Consider the following 21,440-nt stretch of genomic DNA (forward strand, 5'->3'; position numbering starts at 1 on the left):
GCCGGGGGCGGGGCCTGGGCGCTGCCGTTACTGGCTGGCGGTGGGCGCCGGTCATGTGGGCAGCCGGACGTGACGTGCGGGGCGGGGCCGCGGAGCGGTGCGGGGCGCGCTGAGGAAGGCGGCGCCATGGCGGACCCGGGCGCGGCTGCCGTGAGTCGGGGTCCGCGTGGGGCGGCGGGCGCTGGGCTGCACCTGGGGGGAGCCGGCCGGCAGCGGAGGGGGCTGCGGCGGCGGGGCGGGCACTGACCCGATTGTTGCCGCAGGGCGAGAACGGCGTGGGCGGCAGAGCGGTCCGCGTGGGCACCCGCCGGAGCCAGGTAGGCAGAAGGGGGCACGGGCGTTGCTCCCGTCCGCGCCCACGGAGCGACGGGAGGCCTGGGGTGACTCCGCCGAGGCGTTCGGCCTGCAGGCTGCCGGCAGGTCCACGGCCCGGGAAGCGGCGGATCGGGGGGAGGTGGGCGGCTGCCGCTGCCGCTGGAGGCGGCGAGGCAACGCTGAGCTCCCCGCGGTCGGTTCCTTTCTGGGGCTCCGGGAAAAAGTTTTGAAAAGGCTTCCTCGGAAGCCAGGTGACGGTCAGTTGTGAGCAGCACTGCCAGGTCGAGTTAACGAAGGGTAGAGTGCGAGTGTCCGGGCATAAGAGGGGTTTTGCAGTGGACTTGTTACCTTGAAAGAGTTTTGCAGCAATTCTAGGGCGGCTGGAAAAAAAAAACCCAAACCAACAAAAAAACCCAACGACTCATGGCTTCAGTCCACACTGAGGACAGGGAAGGGACGTGTCCAGAGATAGGGTGGCTATCTCTTGCCAGCTGCTTGCAGCAAGGAGGCAAAGGATGATAAATGTCCTTCATGGCTTTGTTTGGAGATACGGTGTATGGTGGTATGTTCTAGGAAGAATTCTGGACTGCCAAGAAGTTGTTACATACAGGCATCAGGGCAAGGAAGAGCCCTGTGCGCGTACTGCCTCATTTTCTAACCTGAGGCTACTTAGACTTGTTTTTATAACTGGGGAAGCTCCAGTTCTGAGAGCAAAGTTAATTGTCCCAGGCTGCTTGTCTTATCAGTGGGAGAAGAGCAGAAACTTACTTGCAGTTGCTTGAGTCTGCTGCTTGTGTGTGTGAAATGATCAAGTTAGCATGACTCTGTTTTTATTTTATTTTCTTCAGTTGTTCTGGATGGAAGGGAATGCTTTTTTGTTCACTTCTTTAGGATCTGTTGCTTGCTGTGCATGTAGACCTAAGCTCTTACTTTTATTTTTGTCTGTAGAACCTTTAAATAGAGCTCTGATCTTGGAGAGAGCATCATATTTGATGGTAAATATAGACTTTCCTGTAGCAGAGTACGAGCTGACCGGCTTCTCCTCAAACTTGCAGTTTTGGTAAAATTCATATTAGAAAAAGCAGAGGGTAGTTGGCATGCCATATGACTTGTTTTTTTGTTTCTGAGCAGCAGGAGGATAATTTTGCTTACCTTTCTGCTTGCTTGCTGGTGAGCGGGCATCTTTCAGAAACTGCAATCTGCAGACGTGAAACCAAGCAGCTCCAAGTTAGGAGGGTAAACACCGTCTATGAATAACGGCACAGAGGTGTTAATGAGAAATTAAATTTCTGACTGGGAGCATATGGAAGTAGGATGTGTGAATCCTTATGCACAGTCTTCTGCTGTAGTTGCTCATTGTAACTTCTTTGCTTTGCCTTGTCACAACAGCACTGGGTGTTATTCTGCCACTTTAGGAGATAAAATAAGTTCTTTGAAATTCTGTGGTCATGATATGAGTCCACATGGTTCAGGGAATTTTATACATATGAGTGGTTTTACTTGAGGCTACTTAATTCTAATGCTTTCAGTGTAGAGAATGCAGAGGTCACGCATGCCTGACCACTGAAGAATGGCAAAATCCTCTCTAGCTACTGTATGGATGATGTGCTCTTTGTATTGGGCTTTGCTTTCTGCTTTATTGCAGCTGGCCCGAATTCAGACTGACAGCGTAGTCGAGATGCTCCGTGAGCTGTACCCTGACTTCAGTTTCGAGATTGGTGAGTTGTTTTGGCTGTTGCCCTGGGGTAGGCAGCAGCAGGAGCCAGCTGCTTATCTTTGTCTGCAAGAGGTGTGTGTAGAGTGCAGTCACCAGGAGCCACTTGTCAGCAAGCGCCAACTGAATTCAATTAGGCTGTGTGGCTGAGCATTTCTTCTAGAGGAGAAAGGTGGAATTTGTAAGCTCCTGATGAATGAAGCTCTGAGTGTGCCATGCTGATGGTATTGCATTGCCTTCATTTGAGAACTTTGTGTTGCTCTGGCCATGCCCCACTGTACCTTAGGGACATTTTCTAATCCAGGGCTTGAGGTGTTTAACAGCACAGGAGCCCAACCTTGCACTGAAGAGACCTGCTGAGTTCCTGTTTACTGGCACTCCAGGGAAAGATCCTGGCAATTTCCCTTGAGTTGACGCTTCCCAAAACCTGCCTTGGTTCTCCTTGCTCTGCGTTTGACTACAGTGAAAGAAGTCTCAATTTCACTTGTTTTGAGTGCAGTGTATTTCGAGAAGTTAATTGCTCTTAGATTCGTCTTGAGTCTGTGTTCACGCAGTGGCACATGATGCTGTACTGCTTGTTATGTGGGCCCAGCCTGTGTGTTCTGACCAGCCTCATGTTTTACCTATGCTGTCTTTCTGAGCAGTTGCTATGTCAACCACTGGAGACAAGATCTTGGATACAGCACTTTCCAAGGTAAAGGTTCTCTTCTTCCTCTAAAATAGAAGTAATTGTATTTGATTATACGTTTGCAGATGTCTCTTTTGTGATTCACGTTCCTCTGTTTTATGTATAGATTGGGGAGAAGAGCCTCTTCACCAAAGAGCTAGAAAATGCGCTTGAAAGAAACGAGTAAGAGCTCGTTCTTTTCCTCCTCTGGCATTTGTGGTGCTTTTATGACATCTGTTTGTGCAATCTACTTTCCTTCTCTATGGTAGCTCTCTGGCTAAGAAATCCTTTGATAAATCCTTGTCTCGTTGGTTTTTCTTAATCCCTCTTTACCCTGGGCTTTGAAGTGCAGATTTTGTGTCGCTTGGTCTGCCCCAGCTGTTTTTTCTTCTGTGATTTGTGTGTTATGTGTGTATCAGAGAGCATGTAATCTAATCTAATTCCATCTTAGAAGTTGTGGTTTTTTTGGTTTGTGTTTCTTTTTTTTTTTAAGTACTTTGCTGGATGATGTTAACATGTTGCATAATGTATTTAGTGTTATCATGTTAACATTTATATACATATTTGCACGCTAAATGTGCGGGAGAATTGGGCATGGCCAAGTTGTTCTGCTTTCTGGGTAACTTCTTACCACAGAAAAACTTGGTTCAGGCTTCTGTTGGAGCAGAGATGTATTAGAGTATATTTTTTCTTCTTTTTCTCTTTCTGATGAGAAGGGTTGCAGTGATGCTTATGTCTTAGTCGAGTAGGTTTAGAAACTAATACACTCTTCTGTATCTGACACGCGGGGATGTGACAGTGCGTTTTCAAGTAAAGTCAGTGAAAAAATACTAGAGAGTCAAGCACTTACAATAATGTTTATTGTCCTTATAACAAAGCAGATTTACTTTGGCTAGCTGTTATTTTCAGATTGTGTGCTACCAGACAATGTACTGGTTGCGTGTTGGTTTGAGTTTCTCCATCTGAACATCTCCAGCGTCTTCCCCTCATTCAACCTTGATTGTAGTAATGTGTCTTGCAGCGCTGCTGGGAGGAAGGCAGTGTCTCTGGTAGGTGCCATGTGAGCTCAACCATCAGTTCAGTGATTACTGTCCTCTAATCTCTAGAGTTGATCTCGTGGTTCACTCCTTGAAGGATCTGCCAACTTCTCTTCCTCCTGCCTTCACTATCGGTGCTGTCTGCAAGTAAGTGTGGATGTGAGGCTTGATTCTCCAAGGGACTTGCATTTTACAGTGTTGGTAATGGTAGGAAAGCAAAGGCAGCTCAGGTCCCTCTAGTTGTTCATAGTTTGACCACCCTCTGATGAAGCTCTGAAATACCGACAACACTAGGGCTGTCCTAGTGTTTAGTAGCCAGCAAGTTTGCTGACAATTCTTGCTTTTAGAGTGGTGCTGGGGTATTTTGGAGCCAGAGTCAGTTCCTCTGGGGACCAACAGCAGAACTCTTAAGTTTAGCAGCCTTCTGTTACATGATGTGTCAGCCATTCTGTTTGTGCGTTACTTTGCAGAAGGGAAAACCCACTTGATGCCGTTGTCTTTCATCCCAAAAACTGTGGGAAAACACTGAGCCTTCTTCCTGAAAAGAGGTAAGTGGAGAAAGAAAGGGGAAGACAATCAGGTGTAAAAATGGAAGGGAGGAGTTGGTTGATATTTCCCAGCACCAAGTGAATGAGCTCCTTGCTTTATTCTGCAGTGGTTTTACAGGCCCTTCTGTTAGCTTTGCCTGGACTTTACGATGAAGCTGCTGGCTGGAGAGGGCAGTGCTGTACCCCCAGTGAGGCTGAATCTCTCGAGCCAAGTCTGTGATGAAATATTTGCTCAAGTTAGACCCTTTGTTATCAAAGTCTCCAGAGTGAATTCTTGCTCCTTTGCAGTGTGCTTACTGCATGGGAATGTTTACAATGCAAATGGAGGGGCTGTTGTAGTATTTTAGCTTGCATGGGCCTGAGCTGTACTTAGGTTCTCACTCGGCCATTTCTGATTTCTTTGAGGTTTTCTTTGACATTGCTCTTGGTTCTGCTGAGAGCATGAGTGGTTTCTCCATTTTGAATTACCTGACTAGGGTTCCCTGCCTTGTCATAGAAGTTCTTGGAGTCTTTGGTCTGAGACATGTCTGTGAAATTACTCAAAGTAACTTTTATAGACTTAACTTTTTTTTCTATGTTAAAATAAGTTAACTAGCTGTGATAAAAACATAGACTCGCACTTCTGGATAGTGGGAAAATCATGTCTGGGTTAGGTTCCAGGGTACCAAGAAAAAAATTAGTAACATCCATCCATAGAAAGGAAGTGCTTGCTACCCAGACTGGCTGTTTTCTGTGATTTAATTATGTGCCCTACTGTGTCCAAAGGTTCTCTTCCCACCGCCTTTCTATCATTGATGAATTCCACTCACACAGTGCTTTTGTTTCTTCCGAGAGGATATAAATAATTGACAGGTTCTTGGATCTTCATTTCAATTTAAAGAAAAAAAAAAAGTTATAATTTGTTTCCTTGGGTGCTCTGACATGTCTGTGGCTGGAGGTAAGTGTGGGAGTATTCTGTGTTTCATTGATTTTGATTTCCCCACAGTGTGATTGGAACCAGTTCACTTCGGAGAGCAGCCCAGCTGAAAAAGAAGTTCCCTCAGTTAGAATTCAGGGATATTGTATCCTTTCCTGGCAAAACATGTGAGCTGGGTAAAGCTGCAAACAGGACAAGGCAACTTACTGCAAAACCTAGAATCGAGTCAGTGCTTGAATTGATACTCCATGCTCAGTAAATTTCTATTTAAATAAAAAATTGTCCATACCCTTCTTTCAGGATGGTACTCTGATTCCCATATGGAGGTTGTTGGATTCTGTACATTCTCTAAACACACGCAAGTGAATGTTAAGCAGTTATAGGACTGTTTGCCTACTGTTTGTATGCTTGCTTAACCACTTCTGCAGAGAGGGAATTTAAATACCCGCTTAAAGAAGCTAGATGAGAAAGAAGACTTCAGTGCCATCATCCTGGCTGCTGCTGGGCTGAAGAGAATGGGCTGGGAGAATCGCATTGGTCAGGTGGGGAGCAGCAAAACATAAAACACCATGTTCAGCCAAACCATTGGTGTTTGCCTTTAACACTTGGTGCTTGTCCTGTCAAAGATGAGCATCCAGTCTGCTGAATTAATTGCCATGTCAGCTCGTGATTCCGTGTGCTTCAGGGCGGGGGGGTTGGTTGGTGTTTGGTTGGTTTTGTTTTCTTCATACAGAAATCTATATTGCTCAGTTTTCTAGGGTGCAATAGCAGTTTGTAATCTGAATGTCTCCCAGCATTGCACATTACTTGTCTACCAATGCAGTGGTGTGCATGACTAGGATTTTTCTGATCAGCTAATTCACAGTGTTACAGTCCAAGAGGAAGGAAAGTACATTATTTCACTTCAGGGGTGAAAATACTGAGGCATGAGAAAGGGGAGATGATTATTTCTTTGGTCATAGAAGCATAGAATAGTTAGGGTTGAAAGGGACCTTAAAGATCATCTGGTTGCAATCTTCCTCCAAGTTTGCTGACAACACCAAGCTGTGTGGTATGGTTGACACGCGGGAGGGAATGGATGCCATCCAGAGGCACCTTGACAGGCTTGAGAGGTGGGCCCATGCCAACCTCATGAAGTTCAACAAGTCCAAGTGCAAAGTCCTGCATCTGGGTTGGGGCAACCCCAGGCACAAATACAGGTTGGGCAGAGAATGGATTGAGAACAGCCTTGAGGAGACGGATCTGGGGGTGTTGGTCGATGAAAAGCTGAACGTGAGCTGGCAGTATGCACTTGCAGCCCGTAAAACCAACCATATCCTGTGCTGCATCAAAAGAAGTGTGGGCAGCAGGTCAAGGGAGGTGATTCTGTACTTGTGAGACCCCACTTGGAGTGTTGTGTCTAATTCTGGAGCCCTCAACACAGAAGGAGCTCTTTGAGCAAGTCCAGAGGAGGGCCATGAAGATGATCTGAGGGCTGGAGCACCTCTTCTGTGAAGACAGGCTGAGAGAATTGGGGCTGTTCAACCTGGAGAAGAGAAGGCTACCTGGGGAGCTCATTCCAGTACCTGAAGCGGGCCTTCAGGAAAACTGGGGAGGGACTTTTTGCAAGGGTGTATATTGAGAGGACGAGGGGCAATGGTTTTAAACTGGAGGAGGATAGATGTAGGTTAGACACTAGGAAGAAATTATTTACTGTGGGGGTCGTGAGACACTGGAACAGGTTGCCAGAGGAGGTGGTGGATGCCCCATCCATGCAAGTGTTCAAGGCCAGCGTCACCTGGTCTAGTGGGACGTGTCCCTGCCCATGCAGGGAATCATAGAATGGTTTGGGTTGGAAGGGACCTTGAAGATCATCTAGTTCCAACCCCTGTGCTATTTTAAAGCCTGTGGTTCGAAGCAATTACCTCTTGTCCTATCTTGCTCGGGCACAAAATTAATTAATGTTAGAAGTGAGCATAGAATTTGGCTCATGCTTTCTATATGCTGAACAGTGCAACTTGAGTTAATTCTGATTTTGTTTTCTTCCAGCTCTTAACCCCTGAAGACTGCCTCTATGCTGTTGGACAGGTACGTTACAACTTTTGTACAGTCAGCAGTACTGTGATGGAAAGCTGACAGCAGTACGATGCATCAGAGTAGTTATTAATTGTGCTGAGTACTTCTCATGTGTTGGTTGCCAAAGAACTATGACATTGATCCCCTTTGTTGTCTGTTACGCTGTTTTAGGCACAGCATGTGGGAAGAATGGCAGTCAGCTCTTACCAATGTGATGGGGCTGATTTCTGTCAGTAGGGGAAAAACAGTCAATGGTAAAAGCACAAGTGGCACAAGCACGCTGGGGCAACGTGGCAGATAAAGGGCAGAGTCAGTGCTGTGCTGTACTGGGATAATGGTGCAGAGTCACCTCAGTATCTTAGATGCTCCTTTCTTCTCCATTATGCCTGGTGTCCTAACTGAAACACCCGCCTTGGAGCACATTGTTGGTGATCTTGTTTCTAGGCAGGCAAACTGTTCCAGCCCATGTGTGTGTGAGTTTACACAGTGTTGTACAGTGGATGTCAAACTCACTAAACCTGACCTGGCTATGCATTCCTGATTGCAAGTGATGAATCTGCAAATTCAGTCTGAATAGTGATCTTGATCATGTGTGTGTTTGTCAAGCACTGTGCAGTTCTTCCCCTCCCTTACCCCGTTTCCAGTTCAGGAAATGATAGTTTTGACGTTGTTACTTATTCAGCACTGTATCGTGAGAAAAGTTTAGGAAGCTTGGATTTATCTTGTCTTCTCATCACAAAAGGACATTGGAGTGTGTGTTTCTATAAATGCAGTTATAACAGAGAGGTTCTAGAATGGCTTGAGGTGACAGCATGATCTTGAACAACTGGCTGGCATAAGTTCTATATACCCTTTACAGCAGCTGCTCTGGCATGCCTCTTAACTGGTGGATTGTTTTGCAACTAATTTCTGTGAAGGTCTACCCATCACTCCCTTGTTGAAATGCATCCAAGCTTCTGAGTTCTGTTTCATGATCAGTGCTCAGTGCACGCAAAAATGCAGGAACTCGAGTAATTATTAATTATTAATAATAATAATGATCATGTTGTGTGTTTCTTCTCATAGGGTGCCTTAGCAGTGGAAGTTCGTGCCAAAGACCAAGAGATACTGAATATGGTGTCTGCCCTGCATGATGCAGACACTGTGCTCTGCTGCATTGCTGAGAGGGCCTTTATGAAACGTTTGGTAGGTGTGATGTCCTTGTTCTTCTGCCTACAGTAGTCAATACTACTCTGATGGTTGACCTGTTGCCACAGTGTGGGAAATCTGCTACGCTTTCCTAAAACTGGAAAGTAGAGATTACTTCTGAATCAAGAAGGACCTGAAGAGCCCTAGGTGGGGTTGTGTGCAGCCTAAACTTTTCAGAGGGGCCTCTACTTTGAATGTGCTGTTCTGTTTTAGGAGGGTGGATGCAGTGTCCCTGTTGCTGTCAACAGCATGCTGAAAGATGACCAGGTGAGGAGTACTGTGATTATTTCTGAAAACCTATTCTAAGGCTTTTTTGTGTTCCCTGATCCTTCCCTGAAGGTAGCTCCAGGTATCTTTATAGCCAATTAGAGTAGGTAGGCTCCTGACTAGAGCCTCCCAGCTTTGTGTCCAAAGCAGGAGTATGAGAATGGATTTGGATACTAAAGCTCTGTCTTCTAGAAAATGCCTTTCCCCTGCCCACACCCCTTGGTTAAAGGTAGTGTTGCCCCAGAATGTGAAAATCTCGCTTCTGACCCCAGAAAATGTGTCTACAAAATGGAGTGTGATTAAGGAAGCAGGAAGCTAGAAAAAAAAGTCTTTTTCCTTGAGAATTTGCATCTCCCTTAATAGGGATTACTTGCCTTATAGTTGTATTGTACTGGGATTCTTGCTGATCTCCCTGCACTGCAAAAGCCTTCCCCTGCAGACTTAGCTTTGTACATTGGGTGTTCGGTTGTTTTTTTTTTTTTTTTTTATATAAGGGGGTAGTTGGCTTTCTGGGTCTTCATTAATGTGGTACTGATTCCTCCCGTATGTCTTTCCAAGTTGTATTTGACAGGCGCAGTCTACAGTTTGGATGGATCTGATAGCCTGAAGGAGACCATGCAGACCAGTGTTAACTACCCCCTACAGGTACGTGAACCACAGTGGGTTCAAATCCAAACCTGAAGCTGAATGACAAAACCAGACCTTTTGAAATCTATTATTTTTGGTCTGGTACCTTGAAAACTGTAGCAGCACAGCTCTGAAGGCTCCTCACACCATAGATTTCACCCCATTTCACATGTGGCTTAATCTATTAATTGCCCACTTCTTCCTGCTGCCTTACGTTGAGGTGTTTGTATTCCAGAGTGAAGATGGACCAAACGATGATGCGCAGCACGTTGGCATCACAGCCAAGAATGTCCCCAGTCAGGCCCAGGAAGCTGCAGAGGGTCTTGGTGTGGAACTAGCTAGTTTACTTCTGAGTAAGGGAGCTAAGCATATCCTTAGTGTGGCAAGGCAGCTGAATGATGCCCGCTAAACCTGTGGGTGTGTGGTCAGCATGATTGCTACAAGTCTAGCAAGTATTCGCAGCCGCACTATCATCTTCTTTTGAAGGAAGGGATTTATTTAAACGTTCACACCAGACTTATGTGATGTTTGGGCACAAAAACTTGAAATACTAAGGTAACTAACCTGGGTGGTTTATGCTGTTCAGGGTTGTCATCCCTCTGCATTTCACTAAATTGCAGTCTCTGTGAAGTTTGTTCAATAATTTCTGTAGCTAGGGGAAAAAAAAATAAATCTGTAGGTTCTCCTTTTCCATTTAGGAACAAGGCAGTCATTACAGACTATAATCAGAGACTCAACCATGACAGTACTAAAGCACTATACTGTGCTGACAGTACTTTCAGTTGCCATGAATAGCTTATTTGGGCCTGTTGACTTATCAGCATGCTGAAGAAGATGCTGTTAGGTTCCAAATACAGGATTCCGCTTAGTAAGGTAGCAGAGATTATGTGTTCTTCATGGAACTTATTTAAGGCAAGGAGTTAACTGAGTTTGCAGTTATCAGATGCAAATTTGTCATCAGCCAGTATTAAGTGGATAGCCAGTCTAGTTTCCCTTGTATGCTTGTCTGCACGGGTAATCAGTCGTTCATCTGCACAAACCTGTCAATGGGGAGCTGAAGAGGCAGCCCAAATTTGTGCTATTGTGCCTTCCTCTGTAACTGTTAGCCCCTTACCATGAATCCTCACTTACTACCTGGTCGCCATCCTGTCCGTGGGGCTTATGTGCTACAGTGCCTTGTAGAAACACTGAAACGGCCCCTCACTGGGGTCCCGTTTTGGAAACGAAGCATCGTTTATTCTCTATGCAACGCCCACCGAATGTAACAGACGACAAATACAGATTAATTAAAAGCACCCAGTTTAAGTCTTTACGGAGCAGCTTTTCTGTTGACGGCCTTTCCGACTGGACTCCAGCGGGCAGGTCCCTCCGTGTCGCCAGCCCGCGGCGGGTGCCAGCGCTCCGGGCCCGCCGGCGGCCGAGTGGGCGGGGTCCGGCACCGCCCCCAGCACGAGGGCTGGATAGACGCGCTCCCCTCCCCCCCCGCGGATCGCAGCTCTCCCGGTGAGCAATGGGGGTGGCCCTGAAAAGGGCCTTTGTGTGAGACCGGGGAGTCGGGGCCGGCCGCCCTAGTACTCCTGCGACTGCTGCCCACTGCCCTTCTTGCTGGCCTTAGTAGTGCCCGCGCCACCGCCGGTCTTCTTGGGCAGCAGCACGGCCTGGATGTTGGGCAGCACGCCGCCCTGCGCGATGGTGACGCCGCCCAGCAGCTTGTTGAGCTCCTCGTCGTTGCGCACCGCCAGCTGCAGGTGGCGGGGAATGATGCGCGTCTTCTTGTTGTCTCGCGCCGCGTTGCCCGCCAGCTCCAGGATCTCGGCCGTCAGGTACTCCAGCACCGCCGCCAGGTACACTGGGGCGCCGGCCCCCACCCGCTCCGCGTAGTGCCCGCGCCGCAGCAGCCGGTGGACGCGCCCGACGGGGAACTGCAGCCCGGCCCGGGACGAGCGAGACTTTGCCTTTGCTCGGGCCTTACCGCCGCTCTTTCCACGGCCAGACATGGCGCCTCGCTACGCTCCAAGCCCCGCTGCTCCTAAGCGCGCTGCAGTGAAGTGAGGCGGGCGGCCCTGCACCCAGCCCTTTTATAAACTGCCGTCACGTAGGGCTCCGCTCATTGGGCAGTGCCACCGCGCCTCGCTATTGGTGCATCTGATGGACGGAACTTTCTGCTGACTGGTCGTCTGTGCGATGCTACAGCGCTTGCCCCGAGCGGATTGGCGAGGGAGACCGGCCAATACGAAGGTAGGGCGCCAAATTCATACCGTGCTGAGGCAGTTGGGACGCGCCGCCTCAGGGGGTGGGGGGCTGTGTGAGGGAGGGGGCCTGTGGAACCGGGGGTGGGGGGGAGCGGTGAGGGAGCAGGCTCCTCCCCCTGGCCGCCGCCCGCCCCCCACAGCAGGGCTTGCGCTGTGGTCGTGTGTGAAGGTATTGCTGATTGGTAGCTTTTATCTCTGTGGTCTGTCTCGTTTCACTGAACTCCATTTCTACTTGCTCTCCAGGGTGAGGGAGCCTCAGTGCATATGTATGTCTGGAGGTCTGAGCGCCAGCAACTGGTGTCAGGCCCCAGGTGAAAGCCCCTTTCAGTGTGTGTGTGCAGTACCAGCAAATGGGAAGACTGGAGCATGTGCGGCAGGTGACCACGGCTAGGGTAAAATGCCAGCGTGCGTGATTGCTAGTGAACGAGCCAGACTAAGGGAGCAGGATAACAGGCTTTGGATCCAGGTACCCAGGATCAGGTATGGGAGAGATCAGGATCAGCAGGTTGCTTTATGGGAGCTAGGTCTAAACCAGCTTAATGGAGAAAATAAGGTGGATGTCTGGCTGGCTACTGGAAGGCCATACATCTGAATGAGCTAGCAGAGATCAATTTTTTTCTTTGATTTGACTAAGGAGATTTGACTAAGAGCAAGTAGAGCAGTACTGTGACGTCAGTTGCTGATATGCCCCAGTACCAGAAAATCCAGGAGCTAGCTGCTGGACAGACTAAGTATTTAAAACCAGCCACTGAAGGGATTAGTTTGTGTATGTGTGTAAGCATATACATTTATATGAATATATTTACTAGCAGACTTCTCAACTGAGTGACTAGAGAGGAAGAAGAGAACTTGGCCAGTTGTGCCATTCACGAGTGCTGTTTGTTTTCTGCGTTGACCTGTGTTGCTGAAAATGCATTTTCCCCTACTGAGAGCAAATTCCCAGCCTCGCTACTGGCTGGACTAGGGAAAGTGGAGACGCAGCACCCTTGCATCTATCAAGGTACTGGACTCAGCAACTTCTAGTGTTACCCATCACAGAATCCCTGTCTTTGCTGTTGAATTATTTTGCTTTTTGCTCCCAGTAATCTCCCGCAGACTCTTTAACCTGGTACTCCAATGGCTGTTGTGTTTCTGTCAAGTAGCTAGCAATTCTGTGCTGAGCTATGGTGCCAGGTACTGCTATATAAATCATATAAAGCCTGGTTCCGTCTTAATCTAAGGCTTTTACTTATGTCCTGTGTTATGCAAGGACACAGCAGTCCTTACTCTGCTTGTCTGTTCTACATGTATTCTGTTCCATAGGCAGGCAGATGATAAAGTCATTCAGACATGAAACCTTTCAGTGGGAACATTCCTGGTAGCTGTGAAAGAGAAGGGAGTGTGCTGCAGAAATTATCAGCCCCCTAGCAGGGTACAGGGCCAGGGAAGTGCATTGTGCACCAGTTTTGCTGCATGTCAGTATTCTTGAGGCAAAGCACTGAAGGGGAAAGGGCACCACGAGTTATTTTATTCTCAGAGCACTTTGACGTTTTGGGTGTGGTTTATAACATGTTACTCTATAGCCCCAGACCAAAGGCAGGAGCCACGAGTGGATTCTGGTTTACTTGTTCTGCTGTACAGTCTCATAAAAACCGAAGTTCCTGTTTTCTCTGTTGGGGAAGAGTAACATGCTTGTTAGATGTACAGAGATTTCACCCTTCCTGCTTTCCCTAAGTGCTGTGAGTAAACACGTGGGTCCTTGACTTCCCCTCTGAAAGGTATTCCCAGTAACAACGATGTCCAGGTAGCAGTGAATCTTTTCCATCAGCAGAATCAGACAAAAGCCTTCTGCGTGCAGAGAAAAGATTATTACGGTTCAGGACTGGCCCATGGAGAGCAGTTGCTTGCATTTTGAGAGGTATCCTGAGGTTCTCAGAGGGCCAGAGTAAGATTGGTTCAATCGTTTGGTCAGCAACCGGAGAAAATGGACTGGCAGGTACAACTCTTTCCCTTACTCCCAACAGCCCAGTCAGACATCGTAAAACAAGCGCACTAGCTGGTACCGGATTGAAAAAGCAACTGTGCTGCCCAGGACCTAGGTACAAATCAGAGAGACAACAGAAACATCAGTGTGTTAAATAGTTTAGGAAGAGGCTGTATTGGGTCAGACTGACAAGGCGCTCTGCTTTCCCAATACTTTTATAGCATCCAAGGGTTTGCACCTTGGGAATCCCCTCAAACTAACCTGAGGATTTTGTATTTATTAGTTCTTAGTGAACAGAGGTGCGGGGAATGGGGAGCAGTCTATTTTCCCCTTAAGCTGTGTAAACCTCCAATTCTCCTCAGGGTCCACAGCTCGACTGCATCTTGTGTGAAGAGCATGATACTTTACTCCACTGTTTCCCCTTGAAACTCTTGATTTGGACTGTTTCTCTCACAAAGTACTTCTTTCTATCGGAGGAACCATTTGACTGACCTGAATGAGAAGCAACAGGAGAGTGAGATTTCGCTCGTGGGTGGGTCCAATCAGCTTTATAACGAAGTTAATAAGTGTCATATTATTGCACTCGGTGTATTCACCATCTTCATCCGTTCCACTCCTCACATCTACTATGTGCAAGATCTGGACTGCCTGGGGAAAGAAATATTACATGCTGTTTCACCAGGTATGTTTGTTGTTTGCTGTGGGTTCTGCTCAAGACCCCTTTTGCTGTCCCATCCCTGAAGTTGCTTACTGAAAAGACAGGACAGGCTTATGAGGGACCTGGGACATTGCTATGTGCGGTTATTCTGAAAGATGAATTATTAACACAACGGAGTGACTGTGAGGGATGGAGATGGACTGAGCAGAGTATTTTCTTCTAGATCTGAGCCAGGAAATAACTAGTGAACCCAGTTGTTCTGCATTCCCTCCTATCCTGTTCCTCTCTCCCTTGATGACCGTCTCAAAATTCATCTGGATTTTGAATGTTTTCCAGGTGTTACCTTCAGAGTGTTTGTTCCCAGGGCAGACAGGCTCTTTGTTTTGAATTTGGAGTAACTCATCTCCAACTTCCCCGTACTAGGATTGAGCCTAAAATAAAAATTTTAGTCCTGGTAAGAGTAAGGATACAGACAGAACTCTTGTTAGCAGACTTATATCCCTAGCTGAGTAGCAGAGAAGGAAATCTACTGGTGGAAAAAGCAAGAATAATCTGATACACTTCACAACAGCTGCTGATACCTATTCTGTCAGATTGGGCAGAGTGAGGAGATTGCTCCCCAGCACACTCCCAGTATATGCATAAAACTGTACATTTTAAAAAATAAAATAGAAGAACCTAACATCTTTAGAGACAATCACCAATATGGCATAGTGCCATGGAATGCTTGCTACTCTGAATTCTTAGCAGATCCTACTGCAAGAACATTAATAATTTTCTCTCAATTGTGTAGCTGAGAATAATAATATTTTAACACTGTTAAAAATCACTCTTCTGTATCAGGGGTGGGGTGGTCAAAAAAGTTCTATGAGAAACTTCTACTATATGACTTGACCGTACCTGGCAGAGGGAGCCTGCTTTTAACTATAAAACTTTGACAGCTCTTAAAAAGGGCACCTACCACCACCTTTCTCAGCTGGTGTTTGAGATAAAAGGCACACTCTGTGGTACCATTATAAGCCACTCAGGTACATTACCTTGGCAGCCGGTGACGGGGACAAGGAATGACCTGGAGGAGTTGAGGCAAAGAGTAGATGAAGTTCAGCACTTGTGGGATGAAAAAAAGGAGCATTGTTTTGCTGAAGTGCCCCAAGATCCCCACCACTGCGAAGGTCATGCCGGCGAAGTAGCAGAAAGTGTCCCCAACAAACACTCGAGATGGGTACCTGCAATCCACAGAGCAGAAAAGTAAAGGCCTGTCACAATCACTATTGCTGTCAAAATGACTTTATAATCACCGAGTGTATTCCCATGTGGCAGGTTAGGGGCCAAGAGGAAACTGCAGATCATCTACATAGTACAAACAACAATTACCAGTATTTATGTGAAGAACTGGGACCCACAGCCTGACTTGCTGAGAATGTGGTATGAAAAGACAGCTAGTGAGATGTGAGGGGGTGTATTCTGTGCATTTTGGTGAGCTGGTGTCACCAAAACTGTTCTAATAACAAGAAAAGCTACTGGAGCAGCGATACTTTGTGCTCTTGGTTCTCGCAAGAAGCCTGTCTACGCTCCACTGGCCTGCCTGCACATTGGTAAGTGGTTTTGATTGTTTGAAAAGGGAGAAAGGAAAAGGAGGTTTCTAGAGAAACTGTGAATGTACATACTCTTACCAGTTGTGGTAAAACAGCCCCAGGGTGGTAAAAAAAAAGGGAATCATGAAGTAGAGAGAAAAAATATGATCTTCTCGATAATCCCCTATAGAAAAAAGAAAAATGTGTTTGTGATGAGAGGACTAGTTGATTTTTAGTAATACCAGACAGTGAAATTTATCTCCCTTTGCTTTTTTTCACCCACAAACATATATAGTATCTTCCTTACCATTTAACTCTATAATGTTGAATATTATAATGGAAGCGGCTATCACCAGAGACTGCCCTGCTTCAATTCCATTAATTCCAGCAAGAATGTTGATGGCGTTTGTGCAGAACACTGCTAGCAGACCCATGTACACATAGTAGAGGATACCTGCAGATCAGAGCAAGCCAAGTGCTTTAGTATTCATAGGCGAAGCAGGCCCTGGTCCAAATCCCTGAAGCTCTCGCTTCCTGCTGTGTACAACTATCTATTACCTAGTGACCCTGGGGAGTCTTGGCATCAGTAGCTTACAAAAAAAAATAAAAAAAAAAATCACTCCCTCTTCTGTGACTCGGCAGTCATGTGTATGTGTACATACAAGATGGCAACTGCAGCAAACTCTTTCGACACAGCAGCAGACTGCAGCGCTCTGCTTCTGCCTGGTCGTGATGGTGTCAGCAGCCGAGTGCTATGTGCACCTGGTGCTCAAGCCTATTGCTAGAATTCTGGAAGAATGACTGGTGCCCATCTATGCATGGTTGAATAGACAATGATGGCTGTGCTCAGTTTCCAGCCTCATATTGAATGGGTGGAGTTGTGCCCCCTCGCCGGTTCCCTAGGCAAATCCTTTGTGTGTTCCTTCTGCAGCACAGAGTGCCATCAGACAACCCTTTCCACTGATTGTTCACTGCTTGGATGATGGCTTCCGGTGATTGATAACTTACCCAGATCCAGGTGCATGCCCAGCAGCACCCGGAAAGGCTTAGGCACCACAATGGTCGTGTTCCCAAAGTTAGTGAAGTACACCATGAGCAGCGGGAGGGAAGCCATGGTAGGAAGAAGGATCTTGTGGCGCCAGCGCAGGTTCAGAACATCATCTGCAAAGCCCAGGAAAATCATGCAGCAGATGGCGAGGAGCGAACCGATGAGCTCCACGAACTGTGGGACAGAGAACACGACCCCCCGGTCACCCCCTGTCTGTGCCTGCTGCACCCCCGGGGCCGGGCAAGCCTCACCTCATTGTGAGGGAAGGCTGCGCACTGTTCCTCCACGAAGCACCTCAGGAAGGGCATGGGGATGAAGCAGAAGAGGATAATCAGGAACACGGCCCCGCTGATCACGCCCTGTGCTTCGGGGCTGAAAGGAAGGTAAAGCGGGGAGTCAGCCCACCCGATCCCGGTCCCTGTCCCGCCCGGCGGGGCAACGCTACTTACACTGGCCGCCGCGAGGCCTTGTTGAGGTCTTCACCGAAGAGCCGCGCGGCGAGGAAGTGGTCCTTGAAGGCCGGGATCAGCGTGAGAGTGGCCCCGAAGCCCAGCAGCGACCCGCCGAGGTTGATGAGGAGGGGCACGGTGGGCCAGGCCGCCATGGCCGCGGCGGGCGCTGCTGCTGCCAAGGGCACAGAGCGGGGCCGGGCGTGGAGCGCCGCCAGCCACCGCCTTCCGCCGCCTGCTCCCAGCTGGATGCCAGAGAGGAGGGACCGGATGCGCAGGCCTCCTCCAGCCTATCGGCGACGGGGCGCCATCTTTGACCCTGGCGAGAGCTGCCTGCCGACGAGCGATCTGCCCGGACGCCGGGCGGGTCCGGGGCCGGTAGCGCTTTCGACCGCACATAAGCACGTGTGCCCAGCGCTGGAGTCTGCGCGTACCCTTGCGTGCCCCGTAGAAGAGCAGCTCTCGAAACGGTAGCCGGCGCCCGCCCCGGCCTGGGCCGGTCCCACCACGACCTCCGCCACGCCGTGCCCGCAGCCGCCATGGCCGCCTCGCCTTCCTTCGAGCCACGCGCCGGCTCTATTCCGCTCCCAGGTACGTCACTTCCCGGGCGCGGGGAGCGGGCTGGCGCCGGCGGGGCGGCGCGGAGGCCCGCGCTCCTCCTGGCCTGCTCCCTCCCTCCTGGCAGGCGAGACCGTGTTTTGCCCAGGTCTGGGCAGCGGCGCTTGCAGGCGGCTGCCGGCGACACCCGAGCAGCGCCGTCCCCACCAGCCGCTGAGCTCGGCGCTTGCAGCCGGCCGGGGCGGCGAGCCGGTTACCGAGGGCGGGGGGAGCGCTCCCGCGGCTGCCGCGGGCTGCATGCGCGAGGACGAAAAATCGGACGGCCGCCTGTTTCCGCTCTCCACGCCTTTCTCCAGATGTTGGAGAAAACAATAAAATGTCTTACTCGAGACGTTCGGTTGCTATGGAATCTGTAAAAGTTCTTGGGCCCTCAGGGGATTGTTTCTGCGAGGCAGGAGGGGCAGGAGCGGCGCAGTTTCTGTCTACAGCAATTGTGTTCAGGCGAGAGTCGGTGAGCGAAGCGGGAAGCTACAAAAGGTACAGTAGCAGCAAGAAGCACTTTTCGGTGGCCTGCATATGTTTCAGGTGCGATGTGGCGACCTTGAGTTGGGTTCTGATGGGTTTTTTTGTGCTGCTGCTGTGTTGAGAGAACTCGCCTCTGCTCTGATCTTCTGCAAAAATGACTGTGGAAACTTTAACTGAAACTTAAATATACTTTGAGACCGACACATGTTACCGCTAGGGTAGGAAACCGCAGCCTACTGAGGAAGTGTGTGTGTTTGGGTTGTCCAGGGACCCTGCGGCTCTAGCAGTGAGGAATCGCCACCAGCCCCCTGCTGTGGGTCGCGGCTGCTGTGAGAAGAGGTGCTCAGAATTGCTGCTCCCTGCCCTCCAGAGTGCGGGTGGCCCGAGCTGGTAGTAGGCGCAGGGAACGCCACCTTCATGGCGTCCTGCCTGTCTGATGTGGGCAGGGCAGTGGTTGCCGGTGAAGAGGAGCGTGATGTGAGATTTTTTTACTCGTAGTTGGGAAGCAGGGAGGGAGCTCCAGCAGGGGGTCTGACTTCCAGAGCGCAGCACTGGACTGCACGGCACGGTGAGCTGCGGGCCGGGCGCGGCAGGGCCACTCCGGGTCCCCGCCGGGTCGCCGGGGGGCGCTGTGCTCCGCTCCCTCCCCGCGCCGGAAGGAGGCGGCGGGCCGGCGGGGGAGCGCGGTGGCCGTGGGCGCGCGGGGCGGCCGGGGCCTGCCGGCGGCGCGGCCTGCCCTCCTCTCCCCTCCCCCGGTGGGAGGTGACAGCTGTCCGCCCGCCATGCCCGCCGGTCCGCCGTGAGTCGCTGCGCGCTGCGCCATGGGGCCGGATCCAGGCTGGGCTGCGCTGGTGTTGCTCTTCGCTGCCTCACTGCTCACTGTCGCGGCCTGGCTGCTTCAGTACTGGCGGTCGGCGGCCCTGCGGGCGCCGCGGCGGCGCGAGGAGGCGGCCGGGGCCCGGGCGCTGCTCTCCGCGCTACTTGCTCTCCGGTCGCTGCGGGAGCAGTGGCAGCGGGCCTGGGTGCGAGCCCTCAACAGCCAGGCGCGCCGGCACGGGGTATGGCGGGGCTGGCGGGGGCGGGCTGAGGTGAGGGGGTCAGAAGCGGCGGTGACTTCTGCGCGAGCTGGGCTGCCTGTCCTTTGTTCGCGAATCCGTATAATGAGCTACCTTTGAGTTCTTTTTCCAGCCTTGGATGGGGAATGTTTTTGTTTTACCGGTGTCAAGCCTTCTGTTTCCTTTCTTTGTATGGACAACGTAAGGTGGGTAGAATTGAAGCGTGTGACAGTTCTGCCTGCTGGCCAAATTCATGGAAGAGGACCACAGTGTCTCTGGGGCCTGATGTCAGAATTGTTCATCCTCTTTGAAAGTATCTGGGATGCCTTGACCATTGGGAATTAACCGAGTTCTCTTTTGTAGAGTTCGGTGCAGATTACATTTGAAGAGAGTCCTCAACTACCACCAGCTGCAAATATAAGTGACGTGATGTGCAAGGAGCGGTCAGACCACAGCATGGTAAGGCTTTGCTGTTCTGAATTGTACAGTGCGGGGTTTCTCCATCAACTGATGGTACGTTCTAAGCAGATTGCTGAGTCCTGTGTGACGGGGATGGTGGAACCAGGGCACTTTTGGGTGAGGTCTGTTGTTGAATTTGGAGGACAGCTGACAGGCTCATGAGATTGCGGTGCCGGGGCTATACATCAGTGAGCTCTGGGGGAGCCCCAAGTATGTATATGGATGCTGAGCTCGACTGTTGGGGTCTTACAGTGGAGAGGAGAAGAAAGTACCTGTCACTGATATGTCTTTACTGCCTCAGATACAGAGTCTGAAATGGCAGGTTTGCAGGGTGTAACTGGGTCTGGGAGTAAGCCTGATGTTTCGTTCCTGCCATGGATTGAAACCTTGCTTATTGCTTTTAGAGGTTTTGCCATCGCAGTGCTGCCTCTTGCCATGGCTATAAACTCATCTCCTTCCTTTTCTCACCAGGTGCTGTCCTGCTGTCTGTCTGCTGAAGCTGTGAAATTCCCTGTCTCTGTTACTCAGCAGTCCCCAGCTGCTGTTTCTGTGGACACCTATCATGTCACTTTGGCTGTGCTGCAGGCTCAGGTAACATTTCAAAAAAGTTAGCTATTGAACTTGCTTTTTTTTTTTTTTTTTTTTTGCTCAGTCCCTTACCAATAGAGGAAGGAGGACTTGAGTTAGCGCAAATTTGCAACCTACATTTATCAGCTCATCCCTGTTTGATTTTGTCCCTCAGATCCACAGTTGTTTAAATGGCTTCTCTCTCTCCTTGGTGATCGGTGTGTCTGCTGCTGATCTAGTCATAGGCAGCAACTGTGGCTGCATTTCGTTTTTGCGTAGCTCTGAGAGCCAGGTGGTCTTTGTCATACCTCATTGAATTGCTCCTCTACTCACAAGCGTTTTCTAGGTCTCCTTGTCGGCCTCTGCTGAAGTTTTGGGTTGATTGTTCTTGTAGAGAATTGTATGTGGTATTGTAACTGAGATCTTGCTGCTGCACTGTGAAATGGTGGTTAAATTACTTTGAGCCAGTTGGTCGAAGTGCTTCAGTGTATTCCAAATGCGCCTTGCCTCTTTTGTGCACCTCTTGTTGGTTACTTACTTGGCTGCTCTGTCCCACATCTGCTGCTTTTGACAGAAAACCTGTGTTCTTGGCAAATAAATGTCAGTCCGTCAGTTACTTTAGAACTACGTTAATTTTCAGTGCCCTGTTTCTACTAGAGATACTGGGTCAGGAGTTCTTTGTGTGTAGTTCTGTCTGTTGCGTTAGTGATGCCTTTCAGATGTATGAGCATACAACTTTTCAGCTGTACTATGTGTTGTACACGTGGGATGGTGTACAGTGTGGTTTATTTTGGTGAGCTGTTGGTGACCTGGATGACTTTTATATCTGAGGATCCTCTCGTAGAGATGCATTGCTAACTTAGAAATGGCCATGAGTAGGCTTAACGATGGTTAATTGCTGTAGCTTAGTAAATATCCTGTTTTAGTGCCTGACTCACTCTTTCACATTTTTCTGCAGACTTTTTCTTCAGAAATAACATACTGCTTTTCATTCTAAT

At 49.3% G+C, this 21,440-nt stretch overlaps 4 protein-coding genes across 13 annotated transcripts in view; 2 read left to right on the forward strand and 2 right to left on the reverse strand.

Annotated features, from left to right (window-relative positions):
• The first annotated feature begins 49 nt into the window (after window positions 1-49).
• Window positions 50-10,646, forward strand: HMBS (hydroxymethylbilane synthase). Its single transcript, XM_051638585.1, has 14 exons — window positions 50-150; window positions 264-317; window positions 1,961-2,033; window positions 2,674-2,723; window positions 2,824-2,879; window positions 3,803-3,880; window positions 4,204-4,281; window positions 5,267-5,342; window positions 5,626-5,739; window positions 7,226-7,264; window positions 8,318-8,437; window positions 8,654-8,707; window positions 9,266-9,352; window positions 9,570-10,646. Exons 1-14 carry the CDS (start codon window positions 127-129, stop codon window positions 9,741-9,743), a joined length of 1,077 nt encoding a protein of 358 aa, XP_051494545.1. The 5' UTR covers window positions 50-126; the 3' UTR covers window positions 9,744-10,646.
• On the reverse strand, window positions 10,549-11,372 carry LOC127393482 (histone H2A). Its single transcript, XM_051638586.1, has one exon. It carries the CDS (start codon window positions 11,329-11,331, stop codon window positions 10,903-10,905), a length of 429 nt encoding a protein of 142 aa, XP_051494546.1. The 5' UTR covers window positions 11,332-11,372; the 3' UTR covers window positions 10,549-10,902.
• C2CD2L (C2CD2 like) overlaps window positions 11,334-21,440 on the forward strand; it is a 34,005-nt gene continuing 23,898 nt past the window's right edge. For 6 of the 10 annotated variants that reach the window (XM_051638573.1, XM_051638575.1, XM_051638577.1 and 3 more), the window contains exons 1-3: window positions 19,040-19,419; window positions 19,780-19,875; window positions 20,347-20,466. In XM_051638573.1, the coding sequence (XP_051494533.1) occupies window positions 19,183-19,419; window positions 19,780-19,875; window positions 20,347-20,466 (453 nt within the window). In that variant the 5' untranslated portion in view covers window positions 19,040-19,182. The other 4 variants (XM_051638583.1, XM_051638580.1, XM_051638582.1 and 1 more) reach the window with 4 other exon arrangements.
• Window positions 13,065-17,490, reverse strand: DPAGT1 (dolichyl-phosphate N-acetylglucosaminephosphotransferase 1). The gene is made up of 9 exons (XM_051638584.1): window positions 17,279-17,490; window positions 17,081-17,201; window positions 16,790-17,003; window positions 16,089-16,235; window positions 15,881-15,965; window positions 15,245-15,433; window positions 14,551-14,638; window positions 14,042-14,197; window positions 13,065-13,660 (listed from the first exon to the last, which is right to left on the reverse strand). Exons 1-9 carry the CDS (start codon window positions 17,431-17,433, stop codon window positions 13,595-13,597), a joined length of 1,221 nt encoding a protein of 406 aa, XP_051494544.1. The 5' UTR covers window positions 17,434-17,490; the 3' UTR covers window positions 13,065-13,594.

Source organism: Apus apus, chromosome 22 (genome assembly GCF_020740795.1).
Source record: "Apus apus isolate bApuApu2 chromosome 22, bApuApu2.pri.cur, whole genome shotgun sequence".
NCBI lineage: Eukaryota > Metazoa > Chordata > Aves > Apodiformes > Apodidae > Apus > Apus apus.